At 39.1% G+C, this 22972-nt stretch overlaps 2 protein-coding genes across 3 annotated transcripts in view; one reads left to right on the top strand and one right to left on the bottom strand.

Annotated features, from left to right (window-relative positions):
- The window catches only part of LOC124291130 (ankyrin repeat domain-containing protein 24-like), a 93300-nt gene extending 77095 nt beyond the window's left edge, over positions 1-16205 (bottom strand). Inside the window, 1 exon segment of the mRNA XM_046728036.1 lies at positions 16092-16205. The gene's annotated coding sequence lies outside the window, so the exon portion shown is untranslated.
- A 3775-nt stretch (positions 16206-19980) lies between these two features.
- LOC124291131 (furin-1-like) overlaps positions 19981-22972 on the top strand; it is a 226591-nt gene continuing 223599 nt past the window's right edge. For both annotated transcript variants that reach the window (XM_046728038.1, XM_046728037.1), the window contains exon 1: positions 19981-20463. In XM_046728038.1, the coding sequence (XP_046583994.1) occupies positions 20299-20463 (165 nt within the window). In that variant the 5' untranslated portion in view covers positions 19981-20298. The remainder of the gene's footprint in view (positions 20464-22972) is intronic.

The following is a 22972-nucleotide window of genomic DNA, read 5'->3' as shown; positions in this document are numbered from 1 at the left end:
TTTGTTTGCATAAGTAACAATAGATACAAAGACCATATTTAACAAATTCAAAGGATGTAAATGCAAAAAGTATTTCTTTCAACATCACAGAGTATGAACTGAATGTTGGAGGAAAGTCCAAACTTATGAAAATCTTCGATGTTTTCCACACAGATAAGCATAGACAAATAATCTTACACTGACTTTAGTTCCATAAGTAGTCATTTTATTTAAAAATATAAATGTAAAGAGAGCCCAGAATAATGCCTAGAGCTGTGGTAGTCTACACTTCATTCTAGAATTAAGTACGACTCCTATATAATATATTCATTGTCTGAGTGAGTGAGTGAATTGGGTTTTACGCTGCTTTTAGCAACATTCCAGCAATATCATGTAATGGTGGGGAAACACCAGGAATGGCCTTCACATATTGTACCCATGTATGGAATCGAATCTGGACCTTCGGCGTGACGAGTGAACGCTTTAACCACAAGGCTACCCTACTGCCCCCTCCCCCAGGTGTCGATGAACATCATGTTGGTGCATCTGGACCTTCGGCGTGACGAGTGAACGCTTTAGTGGCTACCCGCTTTAACACAAGGCTAACCACTTCCCCCTCCCCAGGTGTCGATGGCGGTTGGTGCATCTGGACCTTCCGGCGTGACAAGTGAACGCTTTAACCACAAGGCTACCCTACTGCCCCCTCCCCCAGGTGTCGATGAACATCATGTTGGTGCATCTGGACCTTCGGCGTGACGAGTGAACGCTTTAACCACAAGGCTACCCTACTGCCCCCTCCCCCAGGTGTCGATGAACATCATGTTGGTGCATCTGGACCTTCGGTGTGACGAGCCAACACTTTAACCACAAGGCTACCCCACCGCCCCCTCCCCCAGATGTCTGAGAGATGAACATCATGTTGGTGCATCTGGACCTTCGGCGTGACGAGCCAACACTTTAACCACAAGGCTACCCCACCGCCCCTCTGAGAGATGAACATCATGTTGGTGAATCCAGGATTCAAACCTTAAACCATAGGTTCAGCTAAAGGACTCAGTACAGGCTGGTATAGATAGGCATGCACGATGCATGACCACGCATGCAGCTACATGGCAACTGACTAGTTTATCTAGATGGAGTCATGGAAGATAAGAAATCTACATAAATGTCTCACACATCAATGCCAGCGTGCACCACCACCCAGCGGTAGGCTCTCCATGAGAGGCTGTCACACAGTCCAGAGCTTTCACCACATTCATCATCACCTTGGAATCTGCTGCCATAACTCACTGCACCGCATGAGTGGGTCTGCACCATGTGGTGACACTGTGTCATTCCCATCAACTATGTCAAGTGTACAATAGCAACTGATGCTCACTGTGAACATGTCTTGCATACGTACACGACTCGTTCATTTAGTCAGTGTTGATGATACACATTCAAAACAGCAAAACTGCTCATCATCTGAGCTGCTGTCAACGGAAAAAGTGTAACTTGATGAAAAATATTCCCTGAAGATGTGTTTATATATTCAATTAAAACAGTTACTGCACTACTTTCACGGGTCACTGTGACAATCTGTATGTCGGTCATATAGTATATGGAGGACAACTCACCTTCAGCATATGCAAAACACGAATCTTCTCACCGACTTGCTTAAACAACATTTCACATTCCACACATACCTGCATGCATTTCATTCACTTTCCAAGTAAACATTGCTCATAAATCTCGGCATTACTATGCAACTGTTTCAAAAAGATGCTATTAACTTTATGTTCACAAATATATTTCCTTAAACACATTCAGACTTATTGGTAGTAAGTGAAAATAACCTGGTACCACTAATTTTACTTTGGATGACTGACAACCAGTGATGTTGTGACACATTAACATACAGAGATAGGATGTCACGATGATCAGACAAAGAGAATCAAACTCACAGATTTCAAATCTGAGACACCATTTTGTATAATCAACTTGTGATCATCATTGCAAATACAAATATTGAGTTATCTTTATCATGCTAGAAGAATTTTGTCCAAAAGGTTTTTTAATAGGTTCAAACTGCTTCAAATTATTCAGAAATAGACACTGTTACCATGAAAGTGGAGTCTGTTATCTGCAACACTGGAAAATGTCTATTGTAAGGGTTCAATAAGATAATTAGATTCTGGAAGCTGTGCAATATTCCACCAACATTAAAACCTTCAAAGCTATTATATGGCCATGAAGTGCAAGTAATGATAACAGGGATACGTCTTCATATTTGGACAAGGCCATATAAATGTTTACAAATGTCAATCATAATGAAAAGTCAAAATAAGAAAATTGTTTTTTATTTAAAATGTTTCAGCCTAAACCCTTGTTCAAACCTTTATAGTCTCTAAATCATACAGGCTTTTACCTAAAACATAAGATTCACCTTTATGAAAAGGCACAATGAAAATAATATCTTGAATCTTTCACTATTCTTATTTAAATTGTCATAACTTCTGTTTGTTTGTTTTACGCCACACTCAGCAATATTCCAGCTATATGATAGCAGTCTGTAAATATTCGAGTTTGGACCACACAATCCAGTGACTGACATGATGAGCATCGATCCACGCAACTGGGATACAGTGGCATGCATCAACCAAGCAAGCAAGCCGAACAACCTGATCTTGTCACCCCCACCTCTCTGAACAAGCATGGTGTGGTTACCATCAAGCAAATAGTAAATCTGAAAAATTACAAGCCAATCTGCAATGCTGCAAGCAAATCTAGATTGTTTCAGTTTCATAAAGACATTTTCTGGGGCCCCTTTCTATAATAGATAAAAAGATAATTTAACACAATCAAACTGAAGTATGTTTATTTCAAAACCTAAATATTTGTAAGAAAATCTAATATCACCCACTATAAGAGTTCGAAATCCCTAGTCCCCATTCTTCTGTTATAACAGCTTTCCAAGCAAACTCATGCCTTCTTCCACAATCCCCATATGCCAAAGTTATCAGTTTCAGAGTGAACAGGAAGTTAATAACAGACATCAAGAGCAGGTTGTATCACATAATCCAGTGAAGGAAACAGTTCTTTGCAAAATGACTTTGACAAGCCGAGAAGATGGGTCTTGATTTGTATCCTGTATGCACAGAACAAACCACGGGAGGCCTGGTCCTCCAGTTTATCCTGCAGCAGCCTTGCTCCATGGCTATACTAAGTGATAAATTCATGGATGTCTAGTAATTCTATCTATATAATACCTAAATCTACATAAGCGGACAGAAAGAACACCAGTCTTTTACAGTGTAAACTTGTCCTTATTATCTATGCCATTTAGAAAGTTTGGTTTAAAGTAATAATTATGACCATAGAGACTTGTGCAAGTCTAACCCTGCAGCAGCAGTTGTATGTGTGCTCAGCCCTCACACAGGGAGTCCTAATCACATTGCTCAGCTTACATATGCAGGTTAGGGTCCCCTGATATTCCAGCTCGGCTCCTTCATGGATATTGTGGGTAAAGATAGTTGTACTGAATTATTCATGAAGTTCCCTTCAATTTCAACAGAGGCCTTCCTGGAACATGACAACTGAAAGTTTCTCACGATCAAATACACTTACAATGAATGAGTGAGTGAAAAGGGTTTGATGCTGTTACTATCAGTATTCCTGAGTTGACAGAGCATGTGTCACCCAGAGGCAGATGCAGGATTTTGAAAAAGGTGGAGGCAAAAAAGTTGACTGAAATCTTGGTTGCAATGAAACAATAATATAATAATCCTGATTTCTCTGTACATGAGCATTACCTACACAGCTTGTGTGCTGAACATGGCAATGCTGCACTAAGATATATTATAGCAATGTGATGGTAGTGTTGATCTCTGTCTCGCAGGAACTATTCCTTTATCATTTGTACTTCTACAACACTATATGTAAAACTGTCATTAGACAGAGCTAGAATGAAACAAATCTGGAATAACATGCTATTAATCACAACACCACACCTGATCATCCAATCTATTCTTAAGACACTCACTTCTTACAAGCTGTGAAGTCTGTTTCTGCTGTTCCCTCGCTGTGATATTGCTAAAAGCGGCATAAAACTAAATTCACTCACTCACTTCTTCTTACAAGCTGTGAAGTCTGTTTCTGGCGTTCCCCCGCTGTGATATTGATGGAATATTGCTTAAAGCGGCATCAAACTAAATTCACTCACTCACTCACTTCTTACAAGCTGTGAAGTCTGTTTCTGGTGTTCCTCACTGTGATATTGATGGAATATTGCTTAAAGCGGCATAAAACTAAATTCACTCACTCACTCACTTCTTACAAGCTGTGAAGTCTGTTTCTGGTGTCCTCCAGCTGTGATATTGATGGAATTTTGCTTAAAGCGGCATAAAACTAAATTCACTCACTCACTCACTCCTTACAAGCTGTGAAATCCGTTTCTGGTGTTCCCTCGCTGTGATATTGATGGAATATTGCTTAAAGCGGCATAAAGCTAAATTCACTCACTTTTTACAAGCACAACTTTGCTGAGGGCCTGTACTAGCAGGATACCTATACTATACCTATCATCAAAACACAGGAGTCTACATTGATTCAAAAATTATAACTTAGCAAGCAGTCAGCTGTGGCAAATGACCAATATTCCATATTCAGTAACACAAACAAACCAAATTCTCAGAGCAAGTAAAGGCTGCACCCCTGTGAAATATCTGACCCGGAGTCCAGCAGGTCACTCAGTCTGCCCTGCCGGCCAACTGGAAGTTGACAATCATGTGAATAGCACAATCTGGTTGTGTCAACATGTATTTGGGCACTTGGTGACTGTGTAGCAAAGTGGACGGGGTCCCATGTTGTTTAATTCGCATTCGGCAATATTCCAACTATGTGATAGCGGTCTATAAACAATTAGTCAGGGCCAGACAATCGAGTGATCGGTACATGAGCATTGTTCTACCACCTCGGTACCACGGTACATGAGCATTGTTCTACCACCTCGGTACCACGGTACATGAGCATTGTTCTACCACCTCGGTACCACGGTACATGAGCATTGTTCTACCACCTCGGTACCACGGTACATGAGCATTGTTCTACCACCTCGGTACCACGGTACATGAGCATTGTTCTACCACCTCGGTACCACGGTACATGAGCATTGTTCTACCACCTCGGTACCACGGTACATGAGCATTGTTCTACCACCTCGGTACCACGGTACATGAGCATTGTTCTACACAATTGGAACACAATGACATGCATCAGCCAATCAGCGAGTCCACCCGCCTGATTAGTCACCTCTTTTAACCATCACGGCTGTCTGAAGAGCAATTCTAATCTGGATCTTCATGAGGAAGGACTGGGGTTGTTGAAGGCCAATTTTAGCCAGGATCTACCCAGATCTTCACAAGCAGGCATTGTAAAGGCCAATTTCATCCTAATGAAATTTGCTATTGAAATTTGAAGTTTCAATCGTATATGTGCATAGGATCCAATCCATTACAACAACACATGGTGTAGAAGCACCAGGAACTCTCCTACCTCCAATACCACAGACCCGTGAAGGTCCGGGTTAGAATGAACCTTCAGTAACCCATGCTGGTTGTAAGAGGCGACAAACGGGATCGGGTGGTCAGGCTCGCTGGCTTGGTTGACACATGTCATCGTATCCCAATTGCATAGATACTGTTGATACTGTTGATCACTGGATTGTCTCGTCCAGACTCGATTATTTACAGACCGCCGCCATATATCTGGAATATTGCTGAGTGCAGTGTAAAACTGAACTCACTCACTCCAATATTGGAAACAGGTCACACATGAGTGAGTGAGTGAATATGGTTTTACACCACCACTTTAAGCAAATATTTCAACAATATCACAACAATATCTTTTATAACAAAGTGTGGATTCGAACCCGGACTTGATGTGAGGGAGTCAACATTCTAACCAGCTATTTCACTGCCCCTTGTTCAGACATGAACAACCCCATCAAAACAAGCCGACAACATGAGTATAGGATAATATTTGTCTACATCACATATGCATATACAGTCACCCATAGAGTTTTCTCAATACTTCTGCTTCAAGATAGTGTATTGCATTTTCATTCACAGAAATATTACATTAAAGAATGTTCTCTTCACAATTGTGCAATATTACCTTTGTAGGTTTGCTACAATTTCACATTTTTGTGCTTTGGTAATACCAAGAGAGATGTCTGCCTCTGGAAACTAGATTACAAAAATATTGTATTCATTTTATTGCAGCACCTCAATTTTCAGAATAATTGCATATTTGCCATCACAGCTGCTGTGGTTCATTACTGTGGTAATCACCTGTTGTTGTGTGTTGTTATTATGTTGTATGCACAAATGTTTATTTTTCACATGTACCCCCATTTGTTTCTAAAACAAAATAGTTATTGCCGATGCCCCACCATGATATTGCAGGAATATTGCTAAACATTTCATAAAACCATTCCAAGTCAGTCTCAAAATATGATACCTAAGAACACTGTAACATTTGTGATCTACTGACATGAGTTACCTGTATCCTGACATAAGTTACCTGTATCCTGACATAAGTTACCTGTATCCTGACATGGGTTACCTGTATCCTGACATAAGTTACCTGTATCCTGACATAAGTTACCTGTATCCTGACATGAGTTACCTGTATCCTGACATAAGTTACCTGTATCCTGACATGGGTTACCTGTATCCTGACATGAGTTACCTGTATCCTGACATAAGTTACCTGTATCCTGACATAAGTTACCTGTATCCTGACATAAGTTACCTGTATCCTGACATGGGTTACCTGTATCCTGACATAAGTTACCTGTATCCTGACATAAGTTACCTGTATCCTGACATGGGTTACCTGTATCCTGACATAAGTTACCTGTATCCTGACATAAGTTACCTGTATCCTGACATGAGTTACCTGTATCCTGACATGGGTTACCTGTATCCTGACATAAGTTACCTGTATCCTGACATGGGTTACCTGTATCCTGACATAAGTTACCTGTATCCTGACATGGGTTACCTGTATCCTGACATAAGTTACCTGTATCCTGACATAAGTTACCTGTATCCTGACATAAGTTACCTGTATCCTGACATGGGTTACCTGTATCCTGACATAAGTTGTATCCTGACATAAGTTACCTGTATCCTGACATCAGTTACCTGTATCCTGACATAAGTTACCTGTATCCTGACATCAGTTACCTGTATCCTGACATAAGTTACCTGTATCCTGACATCAGTTACCTGTATCCTGACATAAGTTACCTGTATCCTGACATCAGTTACCTGTATCCTGACATAAGTTACCTGTATCCTGACATAAGTTACCTGTATCCAACAATCTCAATAAACAATAACAAAGCAAAATACCTACCATGCATGCCCACATAACCAGCATAGACAATATGTGAAAACATAAACCCCATATCAAGTGTCCTTGACAATAGGTCCCTAATGCAAATCTAACCCAATTGTGTAACATTACACCTCACAGGTGTAGATAGGCACAGCAACACTTACATCTTTCTCCAGCTAATCCTACGACGATGTATCTATATAACATCTCTCGTAAAGACACTTTCTCACAGATGTTTATGGGCATTTATTTAAATAGGGTGTGGAGCGTCAGAGATCAATTCACATCTTAGGTCAATGCAGGTCTATATAAAGTGAGTCACTGAAATATTTCCCATTGAAATGTCCCAGTAATGAAGCTAGGGGGGCTATTGAGAATGACAATCTGCTGACTGGCCCGAGCTGTAATTGACGAGATCGGTGAGCAAACAAAAGACAGGGGAACATGAAAAGGTGTGTGATGGAAGTGGGTAGTGTCACTAGTATGATACTACTGCCTATTCTTGAACTGTTTTACAAGGTAAACAGAGAGTTACCCCCCTTGAATTGTGAATACCCAAAGTGCATCTGTGGAATGTGACATTACAGAAGATTGCCTTGACCTCCGGGGAAATCACAATCAAATGTGGTAATCAATGAAATTTAAGTGCTGAAGCAACACAATGGGAAGAAGAAGTTATTTCTATGGATCAGAAAGTGCAGTTTGTGTCAGCAGTACATGAAAGCATTCAGTCACTTGTGAAAACATGACCTTTTCCCATTTACACAACTACTTACAGGCTGCTAGGCCTTTAACATGGTGAAGAACAGTAGGTGACGTGAACAAATATCTGAAAGTGACAAGTAAGCAAGTGTGAATGAATAAATGAATGTTTACTTGTCTATCAACAGTAAGACAAAACACTCACAATGACCCACCCAGGTTGACAAAGATGACACTGAATGCCACCAACACTATTAAACCATGAATCTGTATGTCTGTCGGCACTATTATATCATGCATCAATAAGTGTGAAGACACCAGCACAGTCTGAGATTCCAGGAAGTGGCTTTGTACAATTGACAATGTAGAGGATCAAACCTAAGTCTAACATGAGTTTACACATTAACCACTGTGCCACCTCACAGACCCTAATTCAGCAACGACAGTCATTCAAGGAAGTGACTCCACATTGGAAACAAACACTGTTCTTCTACACCATACCACTGAGATAGACCTTGATAACCACCAACACATTCCCACTGCCTTCAAAGACCTTGATGCAAACCAACTGTTCCACATTGGAAACAAACACTGTTCAGAGATAACGATAACCACTAAACCATACCACTGCCCTCAACAGCAGACCTTGATGCAAGGCAACCAACACGATTCCACATTGGAAACAAACACCGTTCTTCAACATGAGATAACATATAAACCACTTCACAATACCACTGCCCTTCACAGCAGACCTTGATGCAAGGCAACCGACACGATTCCACATTGGAATCAAACACCTTTGTTCAACATGAGATAGCGTATTAACCACTACACAATACCATTGCCCTCAACAGCAGACCTTGATGCAAGGCAACCGACACAACTCCACATTGGAATCAAACACCGTTCTTCAACATGAGATAACATATTTACCACTACACCATACCACTGCCCTCAACAGCAGACCTTGATGCAAGGCAACTGATACAATTCCACATAGGAATCAAACACCGTTCTTCAACATGACATAACGTATTAACCACTACACCATACCACTGCCCTTCACAGCCGACCTGACACGATTCCACATGTAAAAGACATTAGATGTACTGCTTAAGTAGATGTATTGACACATATATCCATTCTGCTCGCTGATGTCCTTGGCAATCACAAGATAACGTTTCCCTACACACTTTCACATATGACAAAGAGGCACGTTTCATTGCATCAAAAAATGTAGTTCACTATAATGTCACCTGCTATTGTATGATTTTTGTCTCTGGAACCACCACAACTGTTTATCAGCTGATCGCTTTGGTGTAAAGCTATAAACTAACTCACCTTTAAGGTACAACATGGCTATATGCAAATTACATACTTATTGTCTTCAATTATACAGCAACAGTTGTTATGACGATATAAAAGATGAAACATATTATCAATTACTGTCACATGTCAGTGTAGTTTCCATACAATCTACAGAATCAACAACACACGTCCCCACAAATCATCTGTCCTCATCGAGGTAGGGTGCGCATGTGTTGAGCAATGCCGATCCTGACATGCACGTAAACCTGTGTGGCTTTGGGCCCACTTGCACAAAGTTGTCTTAGTGCAAAACTATTGTGGGTATGTCAGTAAGTGTCACGGAGTCTATGTTGGCAGTATTCTAGCCAGGTTTTGGCAAGGGCCAACAAACAAGCTTCACACCGTGGAATCAAATCTTGTATGCTAGCACCTGAAGGGGCTACCCTACATACAGACAACAAGTACATACAGCACAAATCTGGAAAATACTACTACTACTTTATTGACATGTTCAGGCAAAGATGCTCACTTATTTGAACAGAAACAACATAAACCACACAGATGACATCCAAACATAAATACTGATACATCAACATTAATTATTAACTTTTACACATTTACAAAAAATTAAAAGCCTATTAATTAAAATTAAAATCTATTATCGAGCTAATTGTATGTAAGAACTGTGCTCCATGGTCTGGTAGTCAAGTCTTGGCCTTGGCGTTACAAATAACACAATATTTAAACTGGGTAATAAATTTCAAAGTTACTTGTCCACAGAACACAACAATTCTCTGTTATTGGGCATAAACATTCTGTAATATAAATTGTAAAATTTGAGAGAAATTTTTTTATGATTTTGATGGCCTGAACCCACCATGCTTGAAGCAATACTTGGCTTAACCCTTGTCAAAGAATCAAAGACTGTCAATATGCCAGGGATTCTTTGGGTAAGATATCATAAATGACTGTGAATCTTTTCCTTTTTGACAAAGGATCGACCAAGGGCAAACATACCTGTCTGAGAGTCACATCCTAAGTCAGCCGTCGACCATCCGATGTGACAATCCATGCATACAGGCCAACCACAGACCGACAATGTTAGCACCTCTTGCATTCAAGTACACTGACCAGCTCAAACAAGAAACAGGTACAGCTCTACTGCATCAGCAAGTACAGTCCCTGAAGCACCTGTCAGAGTAGGCTTCTTACCTGGGTACTGTACATGGCCCCTGTCCACTTGGTAATTAAACAAATGCATGCCATGGTGATATGTTTTAGCTTCCTGCTCACATCATTCAGCCTTCTTGTGTAGGACTGACAGTCCATCATCAACTGTTCATTGACAATAATTACACAAAGTTGCAACCTCTCCCCCACAGTATGTCCCTCCTGCTGAGTTGAGTTGAGTTTGGGGAAACAACTCCTTTGTAAGCACTTGCTTGAATGAAAATATACTATTGGACTGACCTAAGCCTTTCCCAAATTATGAAGCTTTAGTCTTTGATCTACGCATTTCTTACCTTGTCCACAGTGTGAGGCAAGACACGTCCACACCACAATCAACCCTGAACTTTATCACTGGTCAAACACACTGACCCAGACATCTTACCTAGGCTGGACTGTATTCCATCCACTGTCCACAATGTCAGGCAACAGTTACACAAATCTAACCCTTGATTTCTATTATTTTTCACGCCTGTCCCATCGGTCTTCTCACCTGGGCCTACCTGTACCAACTGTATCCCCCCTACCTGTCAATACCTGGTATTTGTCCTGGGGGTCATCCATGGATTATGTAAGTTTGCCCAGGTGGACTCTGTACAACAGTGGCTGACTGGCCACTCACAGACCATCGAGGAAGTGAACCATTCATGCACAATCAATTAGGCCACATATATCACTGTGATATACGGCAATATAACACTGTCACTAATGATGTCATATACTGGATAAGATCATGAGTATTCCTTCTTGTATCAACTAAGCAGCAGCATTGGTCACTTCATGAATAGATTAACCTCAGAACAGGTGTAACTTTCCAGTTCAAGTTACCAGTTCAACTTTCTCCCAGAAAAGAGCATTATCCCACGGCTGATAACATGTTTGTTTGATTCATAATGGTTTTACCTTAAATGAAGTCAAACATTCAAGTTTTTCACTAAAACTCTCACAGAAAAAAGCTTAACCGTTATCCTATAGCTGGTAATATGTCAGATTTTTTAATGTTGGTGCCTTTGAACAGGTTAAACTTTCAACTTTCATTTCATGAAATATCTTGCAGATCATGAAATATCTTGCAGATCATTCTTAAATGCATCACAATTTTCAGAGGGTTTACCGAAATGATAAGATGGCGGTGGTTTTCTGAAAAGTCTGTATGTCAAAAAAACCAAACCACACATCAAAATAGCCACATGCACCGTACTCAAAGCGCCACCACAGGATATTGATACAAACAATTAACAAAGTCAAAACTGCCACAGACACAATAGTCAATAGGGTCACATGAAAAATATAAACATATATGGTGTTAGTTTCTATATTCCTGCTTGCATTAGCAATATTTCAGCACAGGCTGTTGGTATTCTTTGTCCACACTCTGTAAATTTGATGACTGAAATAAAACTACCTGTAACTCATTCAGGGATGCCCACAAAGATAACATAAAGAAAACAAATAATTCCCATATGATAATTCCAATCAACTACTAAACTTCCATATGGTGATACCCCAAACCCCAATTGAAAATGCTGGAATAGTGATAACAGTGGCATAAAACCTCACTCACTCACTCACTCACCACCAGCATAGATTCCAAGAAACCTATGCCTCTTGTAAAAGTGAACTAAATACGTAGGCTGGTCAGTACAGGTGACTTGGTTGATTACTGTTACTGTTACATGATTGATGCTCATGATGTCAGTCACTGGATAGTCTGGTCCAAGGTTGATTCTTATAACACACACACATACAGCAAGGATACTGCTCAACAACAAACCAGTAACAGCAATCTAATTAAGCATTTAGTACTTGCACTAGTATATTTATACCAGCTTGCATGTTAATGTGTCGCTGTTCAAAGGACACAGATTCACCAATGAAACAATTATGAGGAACTGGCTTGGACAGTAATGACTACACAGGCAGTGCCTGAATGACTGTAATTGTTCTTGAAATTAATAATTGATGAATTAAGATAAAATGATCTTATAACAGCCAGAATAATATTGTTGTGATGATGTTCTAAATCATCAAGGGGCGGTGGGGTAGCCTAGTGGTTAAAGCGTTGGCTCGTCACGCCGAGGACCCGGGTTCGAATCCCCACATGGGTACAATGTGTGAAGCCCATTTCTGGTGTCCCCCGCCGTGATATTGCTGGAATATTGCTAAAAGCGGCGTAAAACCAAACTCAGTCAGTCAGTCAGTCTAAATCATCGATACCAAACACAAGCATTGTATATCATTTTGTATTCAGCAGCAGGTGTAACCTATTTTGTCTGGTGCAACAAGCTTGTCACCAAAGGTTGCACTGGATTTGAGTAGGTTTCATTTCCTTTCATTGAGCCCTGAACAATACTGATTTAACTTACATGGTAATGATACATCATGATAATCTGACACCTTCATTTCCACTGCTTGCTCCACACAGTGATTTCAGCTATGGTCAGGTGAAAAGGGATTTCGAGAATATTGAAAGTGTGTTAGTCCATACCAGTGCTGCATTCTATACAGCTAGCAAACTCAGACACAGTATACTGACTCCAAACTGACCAGGCCCTGTTTTACTCCCTTAAGGGTACAGTGGGGTAGCCTAGTGGTTAAAATGTTCGCCTGTCACGCCAAAGACCTGGGTTTGATTCCCCAAATGGATACAATGTGTGAAGCCCATTTCTGATGTCCCCCTGTCGTGATATTGCTGAAATATTGCTAAAAGCAGTGTAAAGCTAAACTCACTCACTCACTCCCTTAATGCCAGCCAGGGTAACAACAAGTACCACATATTAACTTCTTTTGGTCCATGAACACCCAGGTTAGAACTGATCTTCAGTAACCCATGCTTGTTGTAAGACTAATGGGATTGGGTGGTCAGGATCCCTGACTTAGTTGACATATGTCATCGTATCCCATTTGTGTAGATCGAAGCTGCTTAACCACCAAATACCTTTGTCTTAATGCACCAAACTGACAGTAGACAAATATACCTCAGAAGACAAACACCACCAAACCTGACTACCAGAGTGTAGGCAAACGGATCTGAACAGGTTAGACAGTCCACTCACATACCAAGCATAGATGTCTTATTTATCTTCACCTATTTCAAGTAAGCACTGACATGTACCTCATGTAAGGAGGCCAAGAATGATATATTCACACTGTATTCCTCAAGGACCCGTGAAGATCCGGGTTAGAATTGATCTTCAGTAACTCGTCCTTGTCTTAAGAAGCAACTAACGGGATCAGGTGATCAGGTTCCCTGACCTGGTTGACACATGGCATCACATCCCAATTGTGTGAGTGAGTTTAGTTGTATGCCACACTCAGCAATATTCCAGCTATATGGAAGCGGTCTGTAAATAATCGAGTCTGGACCAGACAATCCAAAGATCAACAGCATGAAGATCGATCTACGCAATTGGGGGCCAATGACATGTGTCAACCCAGTCAGCGAGCCTGACCACTCGATCCCGTTAGTCGCCTCTTACGACAAGCATGGGTTACTGAAGATCAATTCTAACCCGGACCTTCACGGGTCCATCCCAATTGTGTTGATTGATACTCATGCTGTTGATCACTGGACTGTCTGGTCCAGACTCGATTATTTACAGACTGCTGCCATATAGCTGGAATATTGCTGAGTGCAGCGTTAAACAACAAACCAACCAAAACCAACTGCATTCCTTTACAAGCATGGCTGCATCACTATCAGAACAAAACAGCTGTCAAGTTTTAATATCAATGAACTAACTCACCCTTACTTGTTTAATGATTTTTATGAGATGAATACATTATATATCTATATATGAAGGAAGCGCTGACACAACAGGCTTCGACATTTCAAAAATGTACAGCATTCCGGATAGGATTCAAATGAAACAATAGAGAAAAAACATAAATGAAAATTCTGACAAAAAGCCTGCATGATGTAATCATATTGTTTACCAAACTTGACAATATTCCAACTGAACAAGAGATCTCTGTAAACAATCAAGTCCTGACCAGACAATCCAGTGATTTGCATCATGAGCACTGATCAACAAAATCGGACATAATGACACGTTTCCACCAAATCAGTGAGTCTGACGACATGATCTCTATTGTCACCTCATGGGTTAAGCATTGGTTGCTGAAATCCAGTTCTAAACCTAATCTTCATGGGTTTATTCACCTCATACCTGGGCGAGGAGCGAACACTCAATTGACAGACACACAAACTCATGACATACATTACTGCATTTTACAGTAATAAATAACAAACATATAATAACAGTTGTCATCCAAGTTTAGGAAAATATACTATATTCATACACTGTATTTCCATCATATCATATGACATGAAAGAGCTGATCAACAGACATGCAGTCGCATAACTTGATAATTATCAGCTAAAAAGAGTAATCTTATATAATCACACAGCTTTTTCACAAGTGACATGTCACTCATCTTCTTGCATCATTTGTAACACATAGTATCTTTGCAAAAATGCTACACAGTTACACAAATGTGAAAAAATGTGGGTGTGTATTCCTAGTTTTAGAATAAGAAAATGTTGTTGAAGTACAACAATGTTGAACAATTTTATCAAATAAGTTACCATGAGATAAAACCTATAATGAGGTATTTACACCCATGTGATAAGTATTTCCATGAATGCTTTATTCCTGTGCAATGTGGTCTTGCAATAAACATCTATTTTCCCCTGCACAAGCCAACTAAATATTTTCACATTCTCAAAACACGCACTTGTTTACACTACTTGACACCAGAACTGGGAAAACATTCCACAACATGTCAAAAGCCAGCATGCTTTTGACCAAGGCTCAAAACTACACTTGTAATCAATTTGAACATTAATTTCAGGTATGAGCAGGAGCATGTTGACACATTTTCTGAACTATTCCACGAAGGCTCTACCTTTGCCTCTGGAGCAACAAATATTTAACTAATTTGACACAGACGATTAAGATATTTCAAGGTGTAGCTTTGATATGCTCTATTTCCTCCATAGCTATTTAATGCGTTTATGATTCATATCTCCTTTTCAAACTCATATCTACAGATATATCTCGTACAGCCTTATCTCACCTTAAACGACCTATTACAATCTCCCTGGAATGCAAGTTGCAAAACATGTCTGCGATGGAAATGTTTAACCGCCTGAAGTATTTTAAAAGTTATTCCACACTCCGATCTCATAAAACCATTGCGTTTTACACCAGAGTACAAACCATACAGTACAGTAAAATCAAGCCCGTGGTTAACAGCAGTCGCTTCTACAGTGTTGAAATTGGCGAGCATAAACACAATTTATTATAAAAATTATCACCTATTAGTTTAAGGTATTAAATTGTAAACAAACACCACGAGTTACGGTCCTTGATTGGCTGTCAAAACTGCCCAGAGGGGCTCTAAAACTTTCTCACTGCAAAGTTGCAATCCGAGATAAAAATCATAATTCTGACATCGAGAATTTGACTAATTATAATTTACACACATACCTGTTGATTATTGACTTCAGTCGAGGAAGTTATAACTTTTTAGATGCCAGATTGTATCTCAACAGGTACTCCAAACAGGTTCCCTTTCACCCTAACGTGTAACGCATGTCCAAATGTGACGTCACTTCTCGTTGAGCACGGTACTATTTGGTGTACGACTCCTCGCGGGAGCAGATATGCTTCAAATGTACAGCAGCTGGAAATAGATGAAATGGTTCCAAAAATTGTCGCCTATCATGCTAATGTTTCGAAGTAGAGTTAAAACGATGTATGTGTTCAATTTAACTGACAGTAAAATTTGGCGTGATGTCTTTCCAGCTAAAAATAACTCACAGCTGTTTACAAACCAGCATTTTGCTTTTTATTGATCTGTTTGTTTAGCAATGAACACAACTGATACAAACTGTCCATTTGAAACATAAATATATATGCCACTTACTTTTACGTAATCTAATTGCGAAATATAAGAGATGTTGTAGTTAACACAAGCCTTATGGGGGAATGTAAAGATGCTAAAAATTAGCGTTCAGTGTACAGTTTATGCTATCCGATTGGCCAATGTGCAGGAGATATATACGCACAGGAATACGTAGGTATACACTGAAGTAAAATAACAGATGCATGGTGTAGCATTGGTCAATAAGGTTTATGTTTAATATTTAGTATAGCTACGTATTGTTGCGATATATGTATATTAATGTCATATAAGTTATATCAATGTCATATAAGTTATGTCAGTGTGACATAAGTTATGTCTATGTGATATAATCTAAATTCATGTGAAATAAGCTATACCCATGAAGCGGTAATATTTGATTATGTGTGAATTGTATTTTCGCTCCAAGCGCATGACCTGACTTTCCACATATCCACCGAATTATTAACAGGCCGAAATGCATTTGCCGATGTTGATGAAAAGCCCAAAATTAATGCATAACGAATTCTTGATTTATGTCTTACATTACAAAATCAAACTGTGATATGTGTTCCTCACAGTATCCATGTATTCATCGCACTAAAGTATGAAAGTTGTGGTCACAATCATTGCATATCACATGTACTCGGTCAATAAACGCGAGATGTTAAGTAATCTCATCGCCGGTTTGCTATCAAGTAGTGAGTGAGTGAATATGGTTTTACGCCACTTTTAGCAATATTCCAGCAATATTACGGCGGGGGACACCAGAAATTGGCTTCACACATTTTATCGAACCCGGGTCTTCAGCGTGACTAACCACTAGGCTAGCCCACCGCCCCTGTTATCAAGTAGACATAAGTAACGAAACGCGTATGTATAATCAAAGACGCAATACATTATATGTATGTCATTGTTATAATAAACACTCTGTTGCACACAATACCTCGTTATGTTTTGATATTGTATACACTGCTTCTTTGGTTGGTTGGTTGGTTGTTTAACGCCGCACTCAGCGGTCTGTAAATAATCGAGTCTGAACTAGACAATCCAGTGATCTACCGATCTAAGCAACTGGGATACGATGACATGTGTCAACCAAGTCACTGCATCTAAAAGAGAAATGTATGCCCATCTGTGAGAACCTGAATACATGACCCGCTTTGTCGATAACCTGTTTGGACTAAAGTCTTGGAACGGCATTTAGAAATGATATACGCATAAAGGCAAGACTTTTATGGACGTCAAACTTCTTTATTTTGAGGAACAAGGCGGGTTTTTTGGGTTTTTTCGTTTGAATAAAATATTTATTAATACAGGTACTTTCATTTGCAGACAGTGCTCATTATTATCATCCCTTAAAATAAAAGTTATCACAGAGTTTTGGGATGACAATTTTAACAATAAAAGAACTACAGCGGAAAGAGGGGAAAGTGGGGGCATAAATCAGGACCTAATATTCTATTATGGGCATTTTTTCCAGTTATTATTAATCTAATTATAAGAAAGATAGTAGATATCAATATTTATACCATGCATTTATCAATTTATACAGTCATATAACAGTATATTCTTACTCCTCATGTAGTTATATAAGGAGAATCATTAGTTTATTGGCGCTGTTTGGTAATATATGAGAAAACACACAGTATAGATGTATTGTATTTGAATATTGTTTTCAGCTATGGATAACCTTATTTTTGGAGACATATCGAGGGCTTCCTGTGGTGTAGATCTGGCACTATCACACACCAGACCCATGTGGTACTGGTTGTCGGAGCTACGGCATCGGGTCGCTCTTTGTGTGGGTATTGATCTAATTATCCCGGCAGTAATTAGACATGATTGCTAACGAATGTATGACGTAATAGAGCGGATCAAGATGTTGATTCATGACCCGTTGCTTCCGAGACAGTACCTTTGTCTGACGCTAGTCATGCGTGAACTACCTAAGAAATCCAATAAACTCTCAAATCAAGGAATCAACAGTAACCGTTTCCGCAGCCTGATTGGTTGACAGTTGTTGCTTTGGGCAGGAGGTTGTCTGGATTAAGACAATGGAAGCCCGAGTCACCAGTCTTTACACCGACTGTTCCTCATGCCAATCAGGGATACTCTATATAGTCTCCCTCTGCCAATCAACAATCAATCAGTCCCATAAAATTTGACACAATAAAACAGAAAGCAAACAGATGTGTGAATACATCAAAACAACCACAGTGATATATGTCTCATATTGCCTATATTACCGCGACATATTACCCATAGTCGTATGGAGACACCGGTTGTTGTTTAACTACTTTTGATAAGTTCCTACCTCCAGTCCATTCTGCAAGAATTACATAAAATGTAAAGGGGAGTCAAGTTTTGATGAGCACTAAAAAGTTTGGCATTAATATGATTGGCTGTCTCTTTATATATTGTTATCATAAAGATATAAAGAAGGTACAAACCCATAAATGTTTCCTGGATTCTTGGAACGGATATAGATTATATTACCCAGGACAATCGAGTGTGTCTTCGTTTCCCCGTTATATTTGACCAGGGAGTCTAATCAATATACACTACTCAGACTGTATTCTCACTTAAACAACATCCGACTGTTTCATACAACCTGTCGCAGTAATAACTGCACTATCATTACATAATCCGATGGTCCTTAACCTTCTTTGAGTAGTGTAAGTCCCCATGGTCCCTAGTATGGTGATCTACCTTCAGTTGTTGGCGATCTACCTTCAGTTGTTGGCAATATATAGTCTATTTTTATATTGTATCGTGTTCTATAGTTAATTTTTTTGTAGGTTTTCATACTAGTTTTATACCTATATCTGTGATCCTCTAGTTATTTTACTGTCCGTTGTTGACAGGGTTTTATAATTTGAGTTAAATTATTGCGACTTTGTTTATTATTCAAATCCTCGTCACGATATGGCTGCAATATTGCCGATGTGACGGTAAATTTTAACTCACTCACCCCTTTGAGTAGTTCACATACTCCCTGCGTTGCCACACATATATGTATGTTTAATTGTTGTAATGGAACATTTTATGTCAATAACAAAATCTGATAAAACTGCTGTGAAAGCGACACCACACTAATATATATTTGTTTCAGTCAGTGAAACCATCTTTATTTGTCGCCAAAGATGTGAAAACTGTCATATTATGGCATGGCATTCAGTCTTGAATTGTGTTATGTTGACTTCCAGGTTCGGGTGCATTTGTTACACATTCAAAGCTTGGGTTTGTAGTGCAGTTGCTGATAAAGGAACGATATGCTTGTCACGCATGTATGCGGTGCAGCTCACACACAAGCAGGGGTCTTTCTTGCACCACACGATACATCGAAATACACACTTCCTTCCCCGTCCTATTAACAGTCATAGAGAATTCAGCACGCTCCGCGAAAGAACAACGCATGCGCAAGGGGGTTTACTTCCGCGTTCAAGCGCCATCTAGCGAGCAGTATATATTGTCAACTCTTGCTATCGGCTCACACAGCCTTACTTGTCAGTTCGGCAGGCGTAGTGGGTTCGGTCCACTCACAGAATCCCCTTGGATTATTCATGTTACGTGAACATACACCGTGTCAATGACGAATCGCAACATGGAGAACGGTTGAATTGCAACGGATAGTATTCCTGAAGTGTATTATGGGTAGATGAGGAAATCCTACTGGTAACCCTTTTGGAATAACCAAATTCGTCGGTGCCATCGCAGACCATTCTTAGAGAAATCCAAGAAATAGGGGTATTGGCTACCTCGCGTGAGTTGGAAGGAGAGGTCAACACAATGAATGGATACGGTCACATTGTACGGGTGTCAGTTCTCGGGTTGATATTCCTGGAGGTGGCTTTTGGTCAACACTACACAGATAAATGGGCTGTACATGTCTTAGGAGGCGAGAGGAAGGCCAAGTCCGTTGCCGATAAATATGGATTTATCTACCGCGGTCAGGTAAGCAGATGAAACGCCGCGTGCCTTTTTATTTGATTATGTTCATATTAGAACAGATTAAAAGTTCACTCTGCTCTTTTGTTTGTCGGATAAGAAGCGTCAAATTGGTGCCCTGTGGTGTCATCAACGGAAGTATTTGGCCAAGTAATTCATGCATATAATCTCTACGGACTATTAGTTGCCTGCGTTAAAGTTGTAGCTTTGTTTAACCGAGGATCTGTTATCGTAAAATATTTCCGAAATTCTGAAATTATATTCTGTTAATCAATGGCATCGCATGCCATACGCGAACAAAGTAATATTTTGACGTGTATCGATTATTATAACCTCACGAGCTTCAAGAATGGGCCCCAAGAATGTAGTTACTCTAATTTACAACGTTTTTCACATTTTGTTTACATTAGGGTATATAATGTTGTATTTTATTTCCGAATTAGTGAAACATAAAATATATTTCAACATATTCCAAGTTTGTCAGATGCACAATAATTACATTTTTTCCCTCTTTATGACTTATTAAATTATTCCCTCTGTTATGCGAAACAACCAACCCCACTGACATGCAGAATGATTGAATGAATCACTACAACTCTAACAGAAGAGAGGAACTATTGTTTGTGAAGATTCTATTGTCTGTGTGGTCCCCTGTAGCCGGTATTGATTAGCGGATTCACAATGCTAAGTGCAAGCTAGAAAAAGAGGAACACCGTGTTTGCTTTAACTTTGGCATATTTGAGTAGGGTATTTTTCTATCCCAAAGAGGCATTACCTGTTTGACCTGTTTGAAGTTTTAATAAAATGAAAACTGTGTTTTCTACATGGATAAAGTTCACTATCAGTCACGTTGAGAGCTTTTTTTTAAAAGGAGTAGTATTCTGTGCTCATTGAATAATTTATTCCTGTAAACTAACATGTCTAAAAGGCGTGTGGAGGAAGATCTGTTTGATTTGTCGAACAGCATGAATGTCAATACAATGATCATGTTGGTGTTCAGTATTCATCAACGTTAATCCTGGCACTTGGAATAGTCAATACATTATATGTATATAATTTTAAAGTTACGTAACCAATGTTTGTATCTTAGCCATGTTAACACATCTTTTTTGTGCTGTTGCAAAGTGGCAGCGAAGCATAACAACTTAACATCTGTATGTAAAATAAGCTATATCTATTGCAGAACCATTTCATTATGGAACAGAGGTGTTATAGTAGATATACAGTCACTTTCCATGAATATACATGCAACTTGTAGAGCATAAAACTAAAAGAAACAAATACCTTTTATCTTTAATTATAGAAGTATGTACTTTATTCACTGATTCTCATGTGTACAAGTATTGAGTCCAAACAGAAAGATTGGTTTGATTTGAACTTGTTTGTTGCTATTGATTCAATAGATTACTAGAATGATTTGTCAACTGATGTGAAGAAAGACACACACAATCAAGTTAAGACACAAAGTTGTGCAAATTGGCGTGAATGTCAAACCATGCACCAGCATATTTCAGGCTCAGCTTGTTCGTGCTTTATTGAAACTTTATAGCCTCACACCCCGATCCCCCTTCTCCACATTATTCAGTTGCCCGAAGTCATTATCACAACTGCTGTAAATGATCTAATTACTTTGCTGTTTTTATCCTATGAACATTATCTTCACAAATACACGTCATATTTGATAAAATGTACATTAAAACTTAAAAATGTCTCATTTCTAAACCAGGTTCTATTTTTCTAAATCTAACAAAGATAATAATTGTCAGTGTGTTTTTCAAAAACTCTTTTATTGTTATACCTGCATCAGTGTTTGTTAATATTTGTGAAGCTATTTCAGATAGCAATGTTGAAATGAAGTATAAATTTGTACTTTTTTAGAACCTTGTATGCCGATTCCATGGAAGAATTGTCCAAAAACTTGTTTCCTAATGAAGGCATTTATCCTTCTTTTTACTGTGAAGTGGGTAATACGTCACGATATAAAAGAAATTGGAAATATTCTTAACCATCTTTTTTCATCAAACTGGGTGAAAGTATTATCCAAATATTAATGATAAGAACTGAACAGCTGCACGGTCCATTATGTTTAGCAGCCTCTCGTTAATCTACTTGGGGAATATTCATGATAAGAGAGTATGTAATGTAAAATTAGAAGCCACATTGATCTCGTTTTTGTCACATTTTCAAAGTGAAAAGTCCCTTGAATGGAGCTTTTGAAAATAGTCATTTATAGAATATGTTATCAGAGAAACAGTAGAACATACAAGCTCTGTTTGATATTTAGATGAAATAACTTGCAGAATCATATAGAACATATAGAAACAAATTAATGATGTACTCCTTATACTGAACACCAAACAATACTGTTGATTTTTTTTTTTCAGAAGATTGCTCAAATTGATTCTCATTACCAGAAGGACTATTATCGTGAAGTCAGAATGTCTGAAATTGAATCTGAAAACCAGTTAAGATTCGATTAGAAACCCCAGATGATCAGTGTACCAGACTGGAGAGT

This window comes from Haliotis rubra, unplaced genomic scaffold, assembly GCF_003918875.1.
Source record: "Haliotis rubra isolate DU_JTF1 unplaced genomic scaffold, ASM391887v1 Scf482, whole genome shotgun sequence".
Lineage (NCBI taxonomy): Eukaryota > Metazoa > Mollusca > Gastropoda > Lepetellida > Haliotidae > Haliotis > Haliotis rubra.
This window is presented reverse-complemented; position numbering and strand designations above follow the sequence as displayed.